Genomic DNA, 17235 nt, shown 5'->3' with positions numbered 1-17235 from the left:
TACCATGGAAAACTACCCACACATTAAAAAAAAAAATGAGATCATGTCCTTTGAAGCAACATGGATGGAGGTGGAGGCCATTATCCTAAGTGAACTAACGCAGGAACAGAAATCAAATACCACAAGTTCTCACTTGTAAGTGGGAAATAAACATTGAGTACATATGGACACAAAGAAGGGAACAACAGACTTCAGAGACCACTTAAAGGTAGAGGGAAGGAGGAGAGTTAGGATAAAAAAACCTACCCGTTGGGTGCTATACTTATTATCTGGGTAGCGAAAAAATCTGTACACCCAACCACTGTGACATGCAATTTGCCTATACAGCAAAGGTGCACATGTACCCTGAACCTAAGATAAAAGAGTTTTAAAAATACACGAGAAACAACAACAAAAAAAAATGTTTAAAGAGAAACTAGAGAATAGCAACATGAAATAAAGAGGGAGAGAGGATTTTATTAAAAGAGCCCCACCCCCAAAAAATTTTAAACATATATTCATTGAAAATAAAAACTCAGTAAATTAGTTTAACAGCAGACAATAAGAAACTGAAGAGAAAATTCATGAATTGGAAAATAGATACAAATTACTCCTAGCACAAATATAAATAAAAACATAAAAAAGATGTTATAAGTCAAGGTGACTAGAAAGAAAAGTTAAAATATGCATCTAATAGGAGCTGTTGAAAAACAAACTAGAGATTAGAGACAAGTCAATAGCAGTATGGCTATTGAGCAGTATGGCTCAGTATGAGCAGTATGGCTGAGAATTTTCCTAAACATGAGTTCCTAAACAAGAAAATATGAGTCAGAAAATTAAGGCAGCTTATCAGATAGAAAACAGTCCATATTTTTTAAATTCTTAGATACATTGTGATAAAATAACAGGACATTACAAAAGTAAAGAAAAAAATGTAAAGATACTAGAGAGCTGTCTTCCAAAGACAGCTTGACCAACATCACACTTTGTACATCAGTGACAATTTAGGATAAAAAGTAATGAAATATGCCAGGCATGGTGGCTCACGCCTGTAATCCCGGCACTTTGGGAGGCCAAGGCCAGCGGATCACCTGAGGTCAGGAGCTCAAGACCAGCCTGACCAACATGGCGAAACCCCGTCTCTACTAAAAACACAAAAGCTAGCTGGGCATGGTGGTGGGTGCCTGTATTCCCCGTTACTCGGGAGGCTGAGGCAGGGAGAATTGCTTGAACCTGGGGGTTAGAGGTTGCAGTGAGCTGAGATCGCACCACTGTACCCCAGCCTGGGCGACAGAGACTCCATTTCAAAAAAAAAAAAAAAAAAAAAGGCCGAGCGCGATGGCTCACGCCTGTAATCCCAGCACTTTGGGAGGCTGAGGCGGGTGTATCACTGAGTTTAGGAGTTCAAGACCATCCTGGCCAACATGGTGAAGCCCCGTTTCTACTAAAAATACAAAAATTAGCCAGATATGGTGTGGGCGCTTGTAATCCTAGCTACTCAGGAGGCTGAGGCAGAAGAATCACTTGAACACGGGAGATGGAAGTTGTAGTGAGCCGAGATGTCGCCACTCCAGCCTGGGCAACAGAGTGAGACTCCATCTCAAAAAAAAAAAAAGGTAATGAAATAATATGTTCAAATACCTGAAAAAAAAATTTGTCATCTCAGAATTTTATAACCATATAACTATCATTCGATAGAACATATGGGATAAAGCTAATTTAAGATGCATAAAACTGAGAAAGTTACTACTCACAGACCCAGCTGAAAATATGCCAAAGGATTACCTTCAGCAAGTAAAAACTGAACCCACTAGGAAACAGTGAAATTTTAAAAGTAACAGTGAGCAATAAAACTAGCAAAAGATGTTGACAAATCTAAATGAGTATTGGCTCTTAACTATTCTAAAAATGCTATTCTGGAACAAATTTAAAAATAAAGTAAAAACCAAAGTAATTTTCTTCCATTAAAAAGTGAGGTACATAGAGGGTCATATTTAATGTATTCTATGCTTTATTGTTTAAAGGAGAAAGAAGGTAAATATACAGTATGTTAAAATTTGAGGGTTATCAGTAGAAGAAAGAATTTGGATTATATACCTTCCAAATGAGTGGGAAAAGAAAAGGGAAACTGATGTAGCAACAACAACAAAAAAGATGCTTCAAGAAAAAGCATGGGTAATTTAAAAAATTAGAATAAAGCTTAGACATTAGTGGTGACCCATATATAACAATTTTGTGTTAAGTTCAGTAATCAATAAAATATGGCAATTAAATAAACAAAATCTATGTGTACAAATAGAATTTGCAAACATGTTGTTAGTTAAAAAAGGTTTAATTATAGAACACTTAAACATGTGACAAGATAGCATTTATGTAAAATTTTAAGTACACAAAGCATTATTACATGTTATTTTTGTATAAATAGTAGTCGAAATAGAAAACATTATCTGCATATATATATATATACACCAAATTTTAGTGATTGCCTCTAAGTATTTGTAATATTAAGTTTTATACATTTCTGTATTATTTATAATTTCCAAAAAGAAAAGGATGATAGAACTAAAGTCACAATTGAAAAATACAGTCATCATAGAAATGAAGTTTCCATTGGAAAGAGCAAAAAGAATAGATAATGCTGAAAGCACAGAAAAGCACATTGAGAGCAGATTTAAGAAAAGTGACCAAGATGAAACGGAAACGAAAGAGTATAAAGAAAATAATAGGTGTTGAAAATCAGACAATGAGAGTACCAATAAAAGCCATAATACCAGGCAAATCTAAGAAATAAACATGAAACAAAAATAGTATAGGCCAGGTGTGATGGCTCACACCTCTAGTCACAGCACTTTGGGAGGCCGAGGCAGGTGAATCACCTGAGGTCAGGAGTTCAAGACCAGCCTGTCCAACATGGCGAAACCCCGTCTCTACTAAAAATACAAAAAATTAGCCAGGCATGGTGGTTGGTGCCTGTAATCCCAGCAACTTGGGAGATTGAGGCAGGAGAATCGCTTGAACTTGGGAGGTGGAGGTTGCAGTGAGCCGAGATCATGACATTGCACTCCAGCCTGGGCAACAAGAGCAAAACTTCATCTCAAAGGAAAAAAATAAATAAAACAAAATAAAATAATAAAAATGTATATATATATATACACACATATATATACACACATATATATACACACACACACACACACACATATATATATATGAATAGGCCAGGTGCGGCGGCTCATGCCTGTAATCCCAGCACTTTAGGAGGCCAAGGCAACGAATCACTTGAGGTCAGGAGTTTGAGACCAGCCTGGCCAACATGGTGAAACCCCATCTCTACAAAAAATACAAAAACTAGCTAGGCGTGATAGCGTGCGCCTATAGTCCCAGCTACTCGGGAGGCTAAGACACAAGAATCACTTGAACCCAGGAGGCAGAGGTTGTAATAAGCTGAGATCACACCACTGCACTCCAGCCTGGATGACAGAGCAAGAACCTGTCTCAAAAAATAAATAAATAATCTAAATAATCCAGAAAACTCAAAGATACAATTGAAAAAGAATTTCATGATATTTAAAAATGTATGTATAGGCCAGGTGCGGTGCCTCATAACCGTAATCCCAGCACTTTGGGAGACTGAGGTGGGTGGATCACTTGAGGTCAGAAGTTCCAGACCAGCCTGGCCAACATGGTGAAACCCCATCTCTACTAAAAATACAAAAAAAAAAAAAAAAATTAGCCATGGCGGCGCATGCCTGTAGCCTCAGCTAATTGGCAGGTTGAGGCAGGAGATTCACTTGAGCCTGGGAGGCAGAGGGTGCAGTGAGCAGAGATCACACCATTGCACTACAGCCTGAGCAACAGAGCAAGACTTCATCTCAAAAAAAAAAAAAAAAAAGAAAAAGAAATGTATGTATAAACTGACAGGTCACATTATGTCTAAGGATAAAAATATGTAAAACTATGGGTGTGTATTCAATCAAAATCTATTCAATAGATTTTTGTCGAAACATAAATACTGAAAATACTTTCAAGAAAATAAGATATCTATCAGAACTAAAAATAGGCTTAAATCTTCCAACTTATTAGATTTAAAGCATATATACATAGGCCATACATATGCTGAAAGCCTAACCATGAAAACCTATAGCAAGAAAATAATAGAACTAAGACAACACACATGTACAATATCAATAAGTATAAGTGAATATCACTTACTTTTAAAAGAAAATGAATCAATTCTTCCCAAATTGGTCCACAGATTTAATTAAATTCCCAACAAAATTCCAGCCAAGTGTTTTGTAGACATATATAACCTTATTCTAAAATATATATGGAAAAGCAAAAATCTGAGAATAAATAAAAACAGCCTTGAAAAAAAAAATAGAGTGAAAGGAATCCCCCTGCCCAACGTTAAGGTTTATTATATAGTTGCAGTAGATAAGATAGTGTGTTTTGTCAGTGGGATAGACACATAGACAAAAAGGACAGAAGGGAAAGTCCGAAAATAGACCCACATAATGACACCTACCTTGTTTTTGACAAGGTGCAAAAGCAATTCAATGAAGGAAAGATAGCCTCTTCAAAGAATGGTGCTAGAACAATTAGATATCCATTGTCACAAATGAACTAAAAATGAATCACAAACAAATGTAGAATGGACGACAATAAAACTTTTAGAAAAAAAGGAGAAAATATTTGGGATCTAGGGACAGACAAAGCGATCTTAGACTAGACTCCAAAATAATGATTCATAGAAGGAAATATTCAAAAACTGGATGCCGTTAAAATTAAAAAGTTATGTTCTATGAAAAGATCATACTCAGAGAATGAAAAGACAAGCTACACATTGAAAGAAAATATTTTCAAACCACATATTTGACAAAAATATGTATCCAGAATACATTTTTAAAAACTCCCAAAATCTCAACCATAAAAATATAATCTAATTAGAAAATGGGCAAAACACATGAAAAGACAGTTCTCAAAAAAGTATATGCAAATGGCAAATAAACACATGAAAAGGTATTAAACTTTCTTAGTCATTAGGGAAATGCAATTACAACCTCATGAATGTATCAGTACATACCTATCAGAGTGGCTAAAATTTTTAAACACAAAAATAATAAATACTGGTGAAGACACAGAGAAACTGGAACACTCATACATTCCTGGTGGGAATGTAAAATGGTACAGCTGCTCAGGAAAACAGTTTTACAGTTCCCTGTAGAACTAAATATGCAATTACCATAGGGCCCAATACTTGCACCCTTGGGTATTTATTCCAAAAAAATAGAAATGTGTGCTCACATAAAATCTGTACACAAAGGTTTGTAGTAGCTTCATTCATAAAAGCTCCAAAATAGAAACAACCCAGACATCCTTCAATGGGTAAATGGTTAATCAAACATTCACAAGGTGGACTAGTACTCTGCAATCAAAAGGAAATATCAATACATGCAACAACTTGAGCACATTTTTAGGGAACAATGCTGGGTGGAAAAAAAGTCAATCATAAAAGATTTGACATAACAGTATAACTCCATTTATATAATATTCTTGAAATGACAAAATTATAGAAACGGCAAACAGATTAATGGTTGGCAGAAGTTAGGGATGGTGTGAGGGGAGTGTGGTAGAATAGAAGTGAATGTGGTTATAAAAGGGCAACATAAGGGATATTTAGGAAGATGAAACTGTTCTGTGTGTTGGCTGTGGTGGGAGATACATAAAACTGCATGTCATAAACTAGCATAGACCTAACTACACACACACACACACACACACACACACACACACACACACAAAGTAAATTTGGGAAAACCCGAATAAGATTGATGGCTTGTATCAAGGTCAACATCCTGGCTGTGATATTGTACTCTAGTTCTGCAAGATGTTGGTATTGAGTTAACATAGAATTTCTTTGTTTTTTTTTTTATAACTGCATGTGAATTTACAATTGTCTCAAAGGCAAAGGTTAACTTTTTTTAAAAAAAGGAAAGAAAATGGCCCTCTGATTTGGAGGACAGAGAAATCCCAGCCACATTCTGACACTAAATGTAATTTTTTTTTTTGGTGGGAGGGGGATGGAGTCTCACTCTGTTGCCCAGGCTGGAGTGCAGTGGCACAACCTCAGCTCACTGCAAACTCTGCCTCCCAGATTCAAATGATTCTCCTGCCTCAGCCTCCTGAGCAGCTGGGATTACAGGCGGGCACCACCATGCCCAGCTAATTTTTGTATTTTTAGTAGAGACAGGGTTTTACTATGTTAGCCAGGCTGGTCTCAAACTCCCAAGGTGATCTGCCCGCCTCAGCCTCCCAAAATGCTGAGATTACAGGTGTGAGCCACTGTGCCCAGCCTAATTTTTGTACTTTTACAAAAATTTAGAGACGGGGTTTCACCATGCTGGCCAGGCTGGTCTTGAAATCCCGACCTCAGGTGATCTGCCCTCCTTGGCCTCCCAAAATGCTGAGATTACAAGCGTGAGCCACCACTCCTGGTCTCTTAATCAAATTTGATAATTTGATAGAAAGAAAAAAAAAGGTGAAGAGTCACTAAGAAAATGCATATAAAACTTAGCAAGGTATTAATCTTGATTTCACAAAAGGTTGAATAAAGGGCAAATAAAATAAATAACACAAAGAAGAATACTATAGACAAGAAGATTTAAGTCATGAATATCTATTAACCATTACCTTAGCATCAAACTTCATAAAGCAATCTTCCATTAGAGGAAATATAAATATAAGCATGATAAAACATATTTTAAAGATTTTTGTTTTTCAAATTTACCTCAGCCCTTGAGAAATAAATGTTTTCTGTTTTTTAAAAAAAGTTATAGAAAATCTAAAAATCTTAACTATTAAAGAAGAAACTTTGAGCTCTATATTATAAAAAGATAATATATTTTATTTTCAAAGTCCGTGCATTTTTAAAATTCACCATATATTAGGTCACAAAGAGATTCCCAATAAAGTTTAAACAGTAGAAATAGAACAGATGCCATTTTCTGATCATAATGTAATAAATTTGGAAATATTATTGAAATAAAAGAAGAAATGAGACTTCCACTTTCAGCAGGATTGCAAATTAGCTGTTCTCAAGAATCTTCTTGCTGTAATACAATTAGATCCTGGAAAAGATCAACATATAAATTGTAATGCATTTCTGGATTCCAAGAAAGTGATGAAAATCTTGCAAGGACAATGAAAACAAAATGAGCAAAACAATGAGGCCAGTCACGGCGACTCACACCTATAATCCCAGCACTTTGGGAGGCCGAGGCAGTCGGATCACCTGAGGTCAGGAGTTCAACACCAGCCTCTACTAAAAATACAAAAAATTGGCGTGGTGGCACATGCCTGTGGTCCCAGCTACTCAGGAGGCTGAGGCAGGAGAATCACTTGAACCCAGGAGGCGGAGGTTGCAGTGAGCTGAGATTCTGCCACTGCACTCCAGCCTGGGTGACAGAGCAAGACTGTCTCAAACAAAAGAATACAAAAACAACAACAAAAAAACAAGGAGGAGTCACCTGCAAGTAAATTTCAAAGTCAGGTAACCTTGGGGCAGACACTTTCATATGATGAGTTCAGAATATTTGATGGCATAGGAGTGGGAAAGAAATCTGAGTCTCTCATATTAAGCCAATACTTTCTAAGGGGACTAGAGTGGTTCTAGATCAGTAGCATCTTATAGCTTAAGGAAGACAGACATGACTACTCTCTAGAGGAAAACTGTGCCAATTTATGCCTTTAGGGTTGGTATAGATGAAGTCCAGCTTACTGTGAACTCAAAATGTTTGTAATGGTAAATACATCGAGAAAAAAATCAGGAAATATGATACAAACAACCAGAACAATATTACAATTATCAGATGCAGAATATAAATATTTGATTATTTCAATATTTTAAAATAAAATCTTACAACAAACAACATAAAATTATATTAGAATGATTAGGCAAATTTTAAAAAGGACCAAATAGTACTTTTTAGAAATGAAAAATACAGTCATCAAAATTAACTCTATGGATTGGCAAAAGAAAGAGAATTAGCAAGATAGAAGCTGTATCTGAAGAAACTATCCAGAATAAAGTTTAAAAATATAAGCTGGTGGAAAATATTAAAGATTAAATGTAAGGTAGATATTGGAGGATAGAATGAGAGTGCTTAATATATGTAAAGTCAGAGTTGTGAAAAACTAAAGTAAAGGCTGGGCCCGGTGGCTCACGCCTATAGTCCCAGTACTTTGGTAGGCCAAGGTGGGTAGATAACCTGAGGTCAGGAGTTTGAGACCAGCCTGACCAACATGGTGAAACCCTGTCTCTACTAAAATTATAAAAATTAGCTGGGTGTGGTGGCGCACACCTGTAAGCCCAGCTGCTCGGAGGCTGAGGCAGGAGAATCGCTTGAACCTGGGAGGCGGAGGTTGCAGTGAGCCGAGATTGCGCCATTGCACTGCAGCCTGGGCGACAAGAGCAAAACTCTGTCTCAAAAAAAAAAAAAAAAAAAAAAAAACTGCAGTGAAATGAAGCTCACAACAGGCTTCTGTGATGGTACAGGGGTTGACTAGGATCAAAAACAGAGAAGGAAGCAATGAAAAAAGCAGATGATAAATGCAAAAAGTGAGTGAAATGCAGAGTTAAAATGAGAATTCAACTGAAACGTGCCATCAGGAAAAGAAATAGAGAGAAAAGCTACTTCAGAACCAGGAGATATTGAAAGGGAAGGTGCACTGGATCTCAGTTTGAAGGACTGATTAAACTATACTTATTTTGAATATTAGAGGATAGAGTGATCTCTGAAAGTCAGAGATTTTTGAGAACATTGTCTTATACTTGCCTGTTAATAGTTCTCAGAATTTGGTATAATTTCCAGCACATAAAAAGACATCGTGTGGTGGCTCACACCTATAATCCCAGCACTTTGGGAAGCCAAGGTGGCCAGATCACCTGAGGCCAGGAGTTCGAGACTAGCCTGGCCAACATGGCGAAACTCCATCTCTATTAAAAATATGAAAATTAGCCGGGCGTGGTGGTGGCACACACCTGTAGTCCCAGCTACTCGGGAGGCTGAGGCAGGAGAATCACTTGAACCAAGGAGGCAGAGATTGCAGTAAGCAGACATTGCACCACTGCACTCCAGCCTGGGAGACAGAGCGAGACTCTGTCTCAAAAAAAAAAAAAAAAAAAAAAAAAGACATAATAAATGCTATCTGTTTTGTGATGATTATATTGTACTTTTGCTCTACTAAGCTTTAAGCTCTATAAAGGCTAGCTCGAATCTACCATGTTAATCATTGTATCCACAACATTTAACCTAACACCTGACCCACATAGTAGTTGTTAAATAAGTATTAAATCATGACTTATTAAGACAGAAAAAAGCAATATTCTTAAAATTGCAGCTGCTTGACAAAGTGAAAATTATAATGGAGTTTCATCTAATCTCATTCATTCTTTCATTCAGTAAGCTTTTAGTCAGCAAATATTACCTTGGACTTACTATATATCAGTAACTGTGCTAGGCACTGAGGTTTCAAAGATAATTAAGACAGGGTGTTCAAGTGTCAGCTCCTTTCCCCCACCGATTTCATAAGATAAAGGTAAAGACAAACACATAAGTAATTATAATACCATAAGACAGAAGGCATAAGATAGCTTTGTTTGAGAGTCTCCGGGCATGCAGATGAGGAGTGCCTCAACTCTATCAACATTTAAGCAGCAACATAAAGAATAATGAGCAGTTGACATGGAAGATGAGGGATTAAGAGAATGGCACATGCAAAGGTTTGGAAGTCTAAGGAAACATGATGCTTCTAAAATTGATAAGACATTCAGAATGGGTGCACATTTGAAGATGGGGCTGTCGACCTATGCGACAGTCTAAAATATGTGACATGCTAAAAGCAACAGGGAGAGTTGGATGGATTTGAAGCAGAGAAAAATGACTTAAAAGAGATCTCTCTTAACACTGTTTTGAAGAATGGCAAAACCGAAAGAAAAGAGAACTGTTAAAATGTTCTCGCTTAATTAAGAGTCCAGGCAAGAGATGATAGAAGCCTATATTTAAAGAGTAGGTGTTTTGGTAGAAAGAAGCCTCCAGAAATTTCTGTGTTAAATAGTAGGGAGGGGAAGTATAACCAGTTTTTTAAAAAAATATTTTTGTTTATTTTTTTTTTTAGAGAAAGAGTCTCACTCTGTTGCCCCAGCTGGAATGCAGTAATACAATCACACTCCTGGGCTCAAGTGATCCTCAGACTCCTGGGCTCAAGTGATCCTCAGACTCCTGGGCTCAAGTGATCCTCCTCCTGCAGCCTCCCAAGTAGTTGGGACTACAGGCATGCACCACTGTGCCTGGCCCTCCGGTTTTAAAAGTTAAGAGGTAAGTTCAATTTTCAATGAAGCTGAAGATGAGGCACAGAAGGGCCATGATTCTAATATGTATAATGTTTTTTAAGTTCACAATAACTAATCATAGTTTATATATAAAAGGAAACAGAAAAAGCAGAAACGTAAAGCAAGATGAGAGAAGTTAGAAAGGGTTAAACGGTTACAATAATGAAAGTAAACATTTTTATTGCTCAATTAAAATACAAAAACTTAGCTCGGGTAAGAAAACAAAATCTATTCATTTGCCTTTAAGAGAATACCTAAAACAAAATAATACAGTTATGGGTTGCTTAACTAATGACAGAGATACAGTCTGAGAAATGCATCCTTAGGCAATTTCATCATCGTGCATACATCATAGAGTGTACTTACATAAACCTAGATAGTATAGCCTACTACACACCTAGGTATAGCTTCTGGCTCCGAGGCTACAAACCTGTACAGCATGGTGCTGTACCGAATACTATATGTAATTGTAATACAACTGTAACTATTTGTGTATCTAAACATATCTAAACACAAAAAGGTACAGTAAAAGTATAGTATTATAATCTTACAGGACCACCGTCATAAATGTCGTACGTCATTGACCAAAACATCATTATGTGGTATGTGACTGTATATAAAAGGTGAAAAACTAAATAATTTTCCTGAGGTAATAATTGTACCAAATATATTTTCTGACTATAACACAATAAACCTAGAAATACATCTGTTTTATGTTTAAACTACAAGAAAAAGCCAAGCCACTGGAGATTGAAAAATGAATTTTAAAGAGAATATAAAAAATGCAATTAGAATATGAGAACGTTATATATAAAAATATATTAAATGTGGACAATATTATACATGGAAACAAATCGTAGACTAAATGTTTTAATTACTAAAAAAGCAGTAAAGAGAGTAATGAATTCAAGAACTGTAAGAAACTCCATATTAACTAGTAGTAGTACTAAAATAACACAATGTTTACAATAGCAAAAATTTAGAACAACTGTATCTCCAACAATAAAAAATATTTAAAAGCTATCATGCAGCTGGACACGTTGGCTCACGCCTGTAATCCCAGCACTTTGGGAGGCTGAGGCAGGTGGATCACTTGAGGTCAGGAGTTCAAGACCAGCCTGGCCAACATGGTGAAATCCCATCTCTACTAAAAATACAAAAATTATCCAGACACGGTGGCAGGCACCTGTAATTCCAGCTACTCAGAGGCTGTGGCAGGAGAATCGCTTGAACCCAGGAGGCAGAGGTTGCAATGAGTCAAGATTGTGCCACTGCACTCCAGACTGGGCAATAGGGCATGACTCCGTCTCAAAAAATTAAAAAAAAAAAAGTTAATAGTGCTTATTTCTGAGTGATGAAATTACAGATGACTTTTTATTTAGTTTCTTTTACATTATCTATATTTTCAGTTTTTCTACAAGGGGCATGTATTATCTGTGAAACAAAGAAATTATGCGTCTTTTAAAGATGAAAGCAAAACATTTAATTAGGAAACAAAAATAAGTTAAAAGAAAAAATCTGAGAGATGTTTCTCTAAAAAATATAGATAAGCCTAACAATTTTGAGAACAAAAGAGAGAAGTATTTAAATAAGCAAATTAAATAATGAGAAATGGACTAAAACAACTAAAGTACATATTGTAATTAAAATATCATAAATAACATTAGATATATTTAAATGTCAATGAACTAATAATTATCTGGAGATAAAGAAAATGGACTCTAATAAATTTATAAAAACCTGAATTAAGGTTCGGAAATGTTAATGATTGACCTTCCCCAAAAGGCTCTGGGTCCAGGGAGTTTTATAAAGTATTTATTTTAAACTTCCAAAGACTAGTAATCCCCATATCAAAAAATCTACTTAATTCATTTAATAAATATGGCAAAAATCTGACATTAGGATCTGACAATTGCAATATAAGAAAGAAAATTACATTAGTCCCCTGTTATTTACAGAGAATGTGTTCCAAGTCTCTTTGTGGCTGCCTGAAACTGCAGATAATATTGAACCCTATAAATAATATGTTTCCTCCCATACATACATACCTATGATAAAGTTTAATTTATAAATTAGGCACAGTAAGAGATTAGCATCAATAACAAAAAATAAAATAGAACAAGTATGAAAATATACTATAATAAAGATCATACAAATGGGTGTTCTTGCTCACTCTTCCTCTTGTTGTCTCTCACTCTTTCTCTTGTTCTCTCTCAAAATATCTTATTGTACTGTACTGTGAATAACTGAAAGTGCAGAAAGCAAAACCATGGATAAGAGGGACCACTGTATAACCAATCACATATACAGAAGAGGATGTAAGTATCCTATATAAAATACTCATATAATTTAGTGAAAATTCAAAAGAATAATTAACAATGGCCTGGTTAGATGTGTTCCTAAAATACATGATGGTTTGATATTAGTACATCTATTAATAGAATATAGCTCTATGCATGTTAGTATATTAAAAAAAGAAAAAGACATCCTATATAATTATTTTAATAGATGATAGAAAAGCATTTGTTAAAGTCAACTTCCATTCCTGGTTTAAGAAACTCTAAGAGAGCTAGAAATAATAGAATGGCTCTGTAATATACTAAAGAATACCACTCTAAAATAAAATTACAGCACTGATATACCAGACTCTCTACTGACTGGAGATATTCCTATTAAAATCAGGAGGAAAATAAGAATTACTGGAAATATCTGTCAAATAGAAGATTCAGACCTTTCCCAAACCACCTCTTTACCTATTTGCCTCCTTGACTTTCTCCTATTCAGGGCTCAGACAAGAGTGAAGCAAGTAAGGCCCCTGAAGTGCAGAATTGAAGGACATACTCACTCTTGGGGTTATGAAAGTTCAAGGTTGATAATTGTGTGACCCTGAGAGTGAGCACCTCCCTTAAAAAGTCTCACTTGTCTCACCCTAGTTCCAGCCCTGCACGTATTTCTTCTGTCTTGCAAACTCTACTAGCTCTTCCTCCTGACAAGCTAAAGTCAGCCATTTGTAGACAGCCAGCCAGTCTTTAGAATTTTAGATATTTCAAGAAGAAATTAAACAGCAGTCCCCTATGATTCACGTGTTTCTGAATTTTCCGACTTCTCCAATCGACTAAATCCTATTGAAGCCTTCCCCCCTTAACTGCTCTTTTTCTAAAGAAATCAAATTAACAAATTTCTCTATAGGTAATCCTCAAAGACCAGATCCCTTTATATTCACAACATATGTGAGAAAGTTAGTAGTTGGGAAATTAGTTTTCATATATATCTTATATATTATTTTAGGGTCTCAGACAAAACTTTTATTTTAATAATTTATTGCCAATTATTTGTTCTCTTTAGTTCAAAGACTTTAAAGAGTAAAATAAGGGGCTGGGCGCAGTGGCTCACGCCTGTAATCCCAACACTTTGGGAGGCCGAGGTGGGCAGATCACCTGAGGTCAGGAGTTCAAGACCAGCCTGGCCAACGTGACGAAATCCCCATCTCTACTAAAAACATAAAAATTAGCTGGGCGTGGTGGCATGAAACTATAATCCCAGCTACTCGAGAGGCTGAGGCACAAGAATCACTTGAACCCCAGAAGCAGAGGTTGCAGTGAGCCGAGATCATGCCACTGCACTCCAGCCTGCGTGACAGAGGAAGACTCCATCTCAAAAAAAAAATAAAAGAGTAAAATAAGATGATATATGATATATGTAGAAAATATTTTGAAGTGAGACTATTCTATAAACACCAACTATTATTAATTAGTATTTCTTTTTTATCAAAATGTACTATATGTATATGTTCATTTATATGTTATTAGAATGGGGCATATCACAGGAGGAAAAAACTATTTTCGCAGTAATATGGAAACTTAACATATAGAACTTTGGAAAAGCTGGCTGAGTAATATTATGATGCCTTTACTTAGCATAATTCTACAGATCCCATATCCTAAATCTATGTCCTATCCTCCTATGTGTTTAAACAAATGAAAACTGACAGTGAAAGACCTTTTTAATATGTTTCATGATATTTTATTCTAGGAGAGGCAAGTTCTTGCTATGGAACATGTTTCTCAAATGCATCTGAGGTTTTTTGTATTTAATGTTGCAACTCTAGATCGTTTTACAGATAAATTCATCTCATCATGAAATAATTTTCCTGAAACTATTTTGTATAGGACCAAGATACTACACACATAAGTAAATATACAAGATACTACACACATAAATAACTTGCAGTGAAGGATACAAGATTTTTTTAATATAATAATAATAAATTAAGGTAAATAGAATCATATATATATTTTTTATCAATAAATGTCTGCCTAAACATCACTGACTTTTAGAAAGTATTTTTAGCCGGGCACGGTGGCTCAGGCCTGTAATCCAAGCACTTTGGGAGGCCGAGGCGGGCGGATCACAAGGTCAGGAGTTCGAGGCCAGCCTGGCCAATATGGTGAAACCCCGTCTCTACTAAAAAATAGAAAAAAATTAGCCGGCTGTGGTGGCGGGCACCTGTTATCCCACCTACTCGGGAGTCTGAGGCAGGAGAATTGCTTGAACCCAAGAGGAGGAGATTGCAGTGAGCCGAGATTGCGCCACTGCACTCCAGACTGGGCAACAGAGCAAGACTCCGTCTAAAACAAAGAAATATTTCTAACTATGGTGTTGATCAACATCTATTGAGTAATCTTTCCAAAGTTTTCCCTAGTGAATGGATGATTGCACTACTTACCTAATTGCATCGTTGGTCTCTGAAACGACTTTCAGGTACTCTTTCAAATAATAATAATTAAAGAGGTACTTCCGAACCCTATAGCCTCGCCATCGTCTCTGAATCTATTAAAGTAAATAAAGAGATAAAATATGCCATTAAACACTTTTATTAAAAATGTAATAGCACTTCAAAATTAAGGTAACTATGGCTGATAACTCCTATCAAATAAAGTCTTGGGCTTTTCCACTAATATTGTAGCATATTAGTTGTAAATATAGGTTCTGCTCATAAATTTTTTATGAAATATTATAAAAATAAACATAATTATAGGCTATTATAATTTATTTTAAATTATTTATAATTATCTCACAGAATACTAAACTATTGAAAGATTTATAAAAATTTTCTTTACAAATTCCTACCATTTCCACTTCCTGGGCAAATCGATTTTTTTTTTCATAGCCAACTCACTTTAAGGTTGTATTTGGTCTCACTGAAATACACGTTTAGTTTTTGTATTTTGTCTTATTAATGGGCTTCTTAAATTCAGTGGTATCAAAATATTTAAACAAATTCTTGTATCTTAATTATGACATTTTAATTCTTCCTTAACAATAACAAAAATAGCTAACATTTCTTTGAGTTCTTATGTGCCAGGCACTATCTAAGGGTTCTTGCTTACATTTATTTAATCTTTAGAAGACTCCTATGACATAAATACTCATTACCTCATTTACAGATGTGGAAACAGTTAAAAAGAGAGGTTACACAATTTTCCTATAATTATACAGCTATTAGGATGAATCCAGAATCAAATTTCAAGTTAGGGCTTCAGAGAGCCCACTCTCATAACCATTGCAATATAGAACTGGGAACAAAGAGAACTGTGATTTTCAATAAAAGAAAAGTTATATTGAAATTATCTGCTTCTTACATCTTTTACTTCAATGCTGACATTCAAATAATTTTATTTTTACTAGAACATATGATCAAAGTAGGGTGTTTTTTTTTGGATGAGAGGAATGTTAGGGGTCTGAGAGACCATACTTAAGTCAGCTTCTAGATATCTTATACAACCCCAGGAACCATGAGAATCAGTCACTGTCCTTAAGTCCTATCTTTGCTTATATAAATATCTTTGCTATATTTTCTAATACCCCTATTTGAAAAACTCAAACAAAATAATATATGATATTAATTAGGAAAAAATACCTGAAATTATTTAAAGGATTGGAGGAAAAAGAAATAGCACATATTGAAAAATATTAACTTAGTCTTGCGTAAAGATTTAGCATCATTCCCTAAAATTTTCCAACAGTTTAAATATCTATATGAATGATTCACATATCATAAACGATTCCCTTTTTGGATATGAAGTCTTCCCAATTTTGGCACAGTTTGCTAGCTAAGAGAACACACGTCTTCCCTAAACTTTTTTTTTTTTTAATAGGAAAGGGAAATATGGAGACTAAGCACCAGTCCATTGGGTTTTATCCCCAAAGCCTACTTTTTTTTTGCTAAAAAATATTTAGTATAAAATTTGTATAAGTTGAATATTGGATCAATAAAAAATTAACCGGAAAAATGGTTTACTTAAATTCTGATTCTTTATTTTTCTCTGTTTTAAAACATGGCCATTTAAAAGGTCATTTATAATCATTTACAATTTAAGATATTAAACATGGCTGGGCATGGTGGCTCACACCTCTAATCCCAGGACTTTGGGAGGCCAAGGCAGGAAGATCACAAGGTCTGGAGTTTGAGACCAGCCTGGCCAATATGGTAAAACCCTGTCTCTACTAAAAATACAAAACAAAACCCTGTCTCTACTAAAAATACAAAACTGGGCATGGTGGTGTGCGCCTGTAGTCCCAGCTACTCGGGAGGCTGAGGCAGAAGAATCGCTTGAACCGGGGAGGCAGAGGTTGCAGTGAGCCGAGATTGCACCACTGCACTCCAGCCTGGGCAACAGAGCGAGACTCGGTCTCAAAAGAAAAAAAGATATTAAACATGAAGATTATAAGGGAGTGTTTTTGTCAGACTCCCCATATGAGAATTACTAAACTAACTGGAAATATGCAAAACAGCTTGCAAGAACAAGTAAATCAGAGACAATAACTTTATTTTATTTTATTTTATTTTTTTGAGACAGAGTCTT

At 35.5% G+C, this 17235-nt stretch overlaps 1 protein-coding gene and 1 long non-coding RNA gene across 15 annotated transcripts in view; both read right to left on the bottom strand.

Annotated features, from left to right (window-relative positions):
- SPATA17 (spermatogenesis associated 17) overlaps positions 1-17235 on the bottom strand; it is a 229757-nt gene that overhangs the window by 162342 nt on the left and 50180 nt on the right. For all 14 annotated transcript variants that reach the window (XR_008677489.2, XM_055379573.2, XM_055379566.2 and 11 more), the window contains exon 5: positions 15096-15199. Coding sequence is in view for 13 of the 14 variants with exons in the window: in XM_055379573.2 (XP_055235548.2) it covers positions 15096-15199 (104 nt within the window). In the remaining variant the exon portion in view is untranslated. The remainder of the gene's footprint in view (positions 1-15095; positions 15200-17235) is intronic.
- LOC129531968 (uncharacterized) lies at positions 2929-4602 on the bottom strand. Its single transcript, XR_008677503.2, has 3 exons — positions 4505-4602; positions 4192-4295; positions 2929-3047 (listed from the first exon to the last, which is right to left on the bottom strand). It is a non-coding gene; the product is annotated as an uncharacterized lncRNA (long non-coding RNA).

Source organism: Gorilla gorilla, chromosome 1 (genome assembly GCF_029281585.2).
Source record: "Gorilla gorilla gorilla isolate KB3781 chromosome 1, NHGRI_mGorGor1-v2.1_pri, whole genome shotgun sequence".
Lineage (NCBI taxonomy): Eukaryota > Metazoa > Chordata > Mammalia > Primates > Hominidae > Gorilla > Gorilla gorilla.
This window is presented reverse-complemented; position numbering and strand designations above follow the sequence as displayed.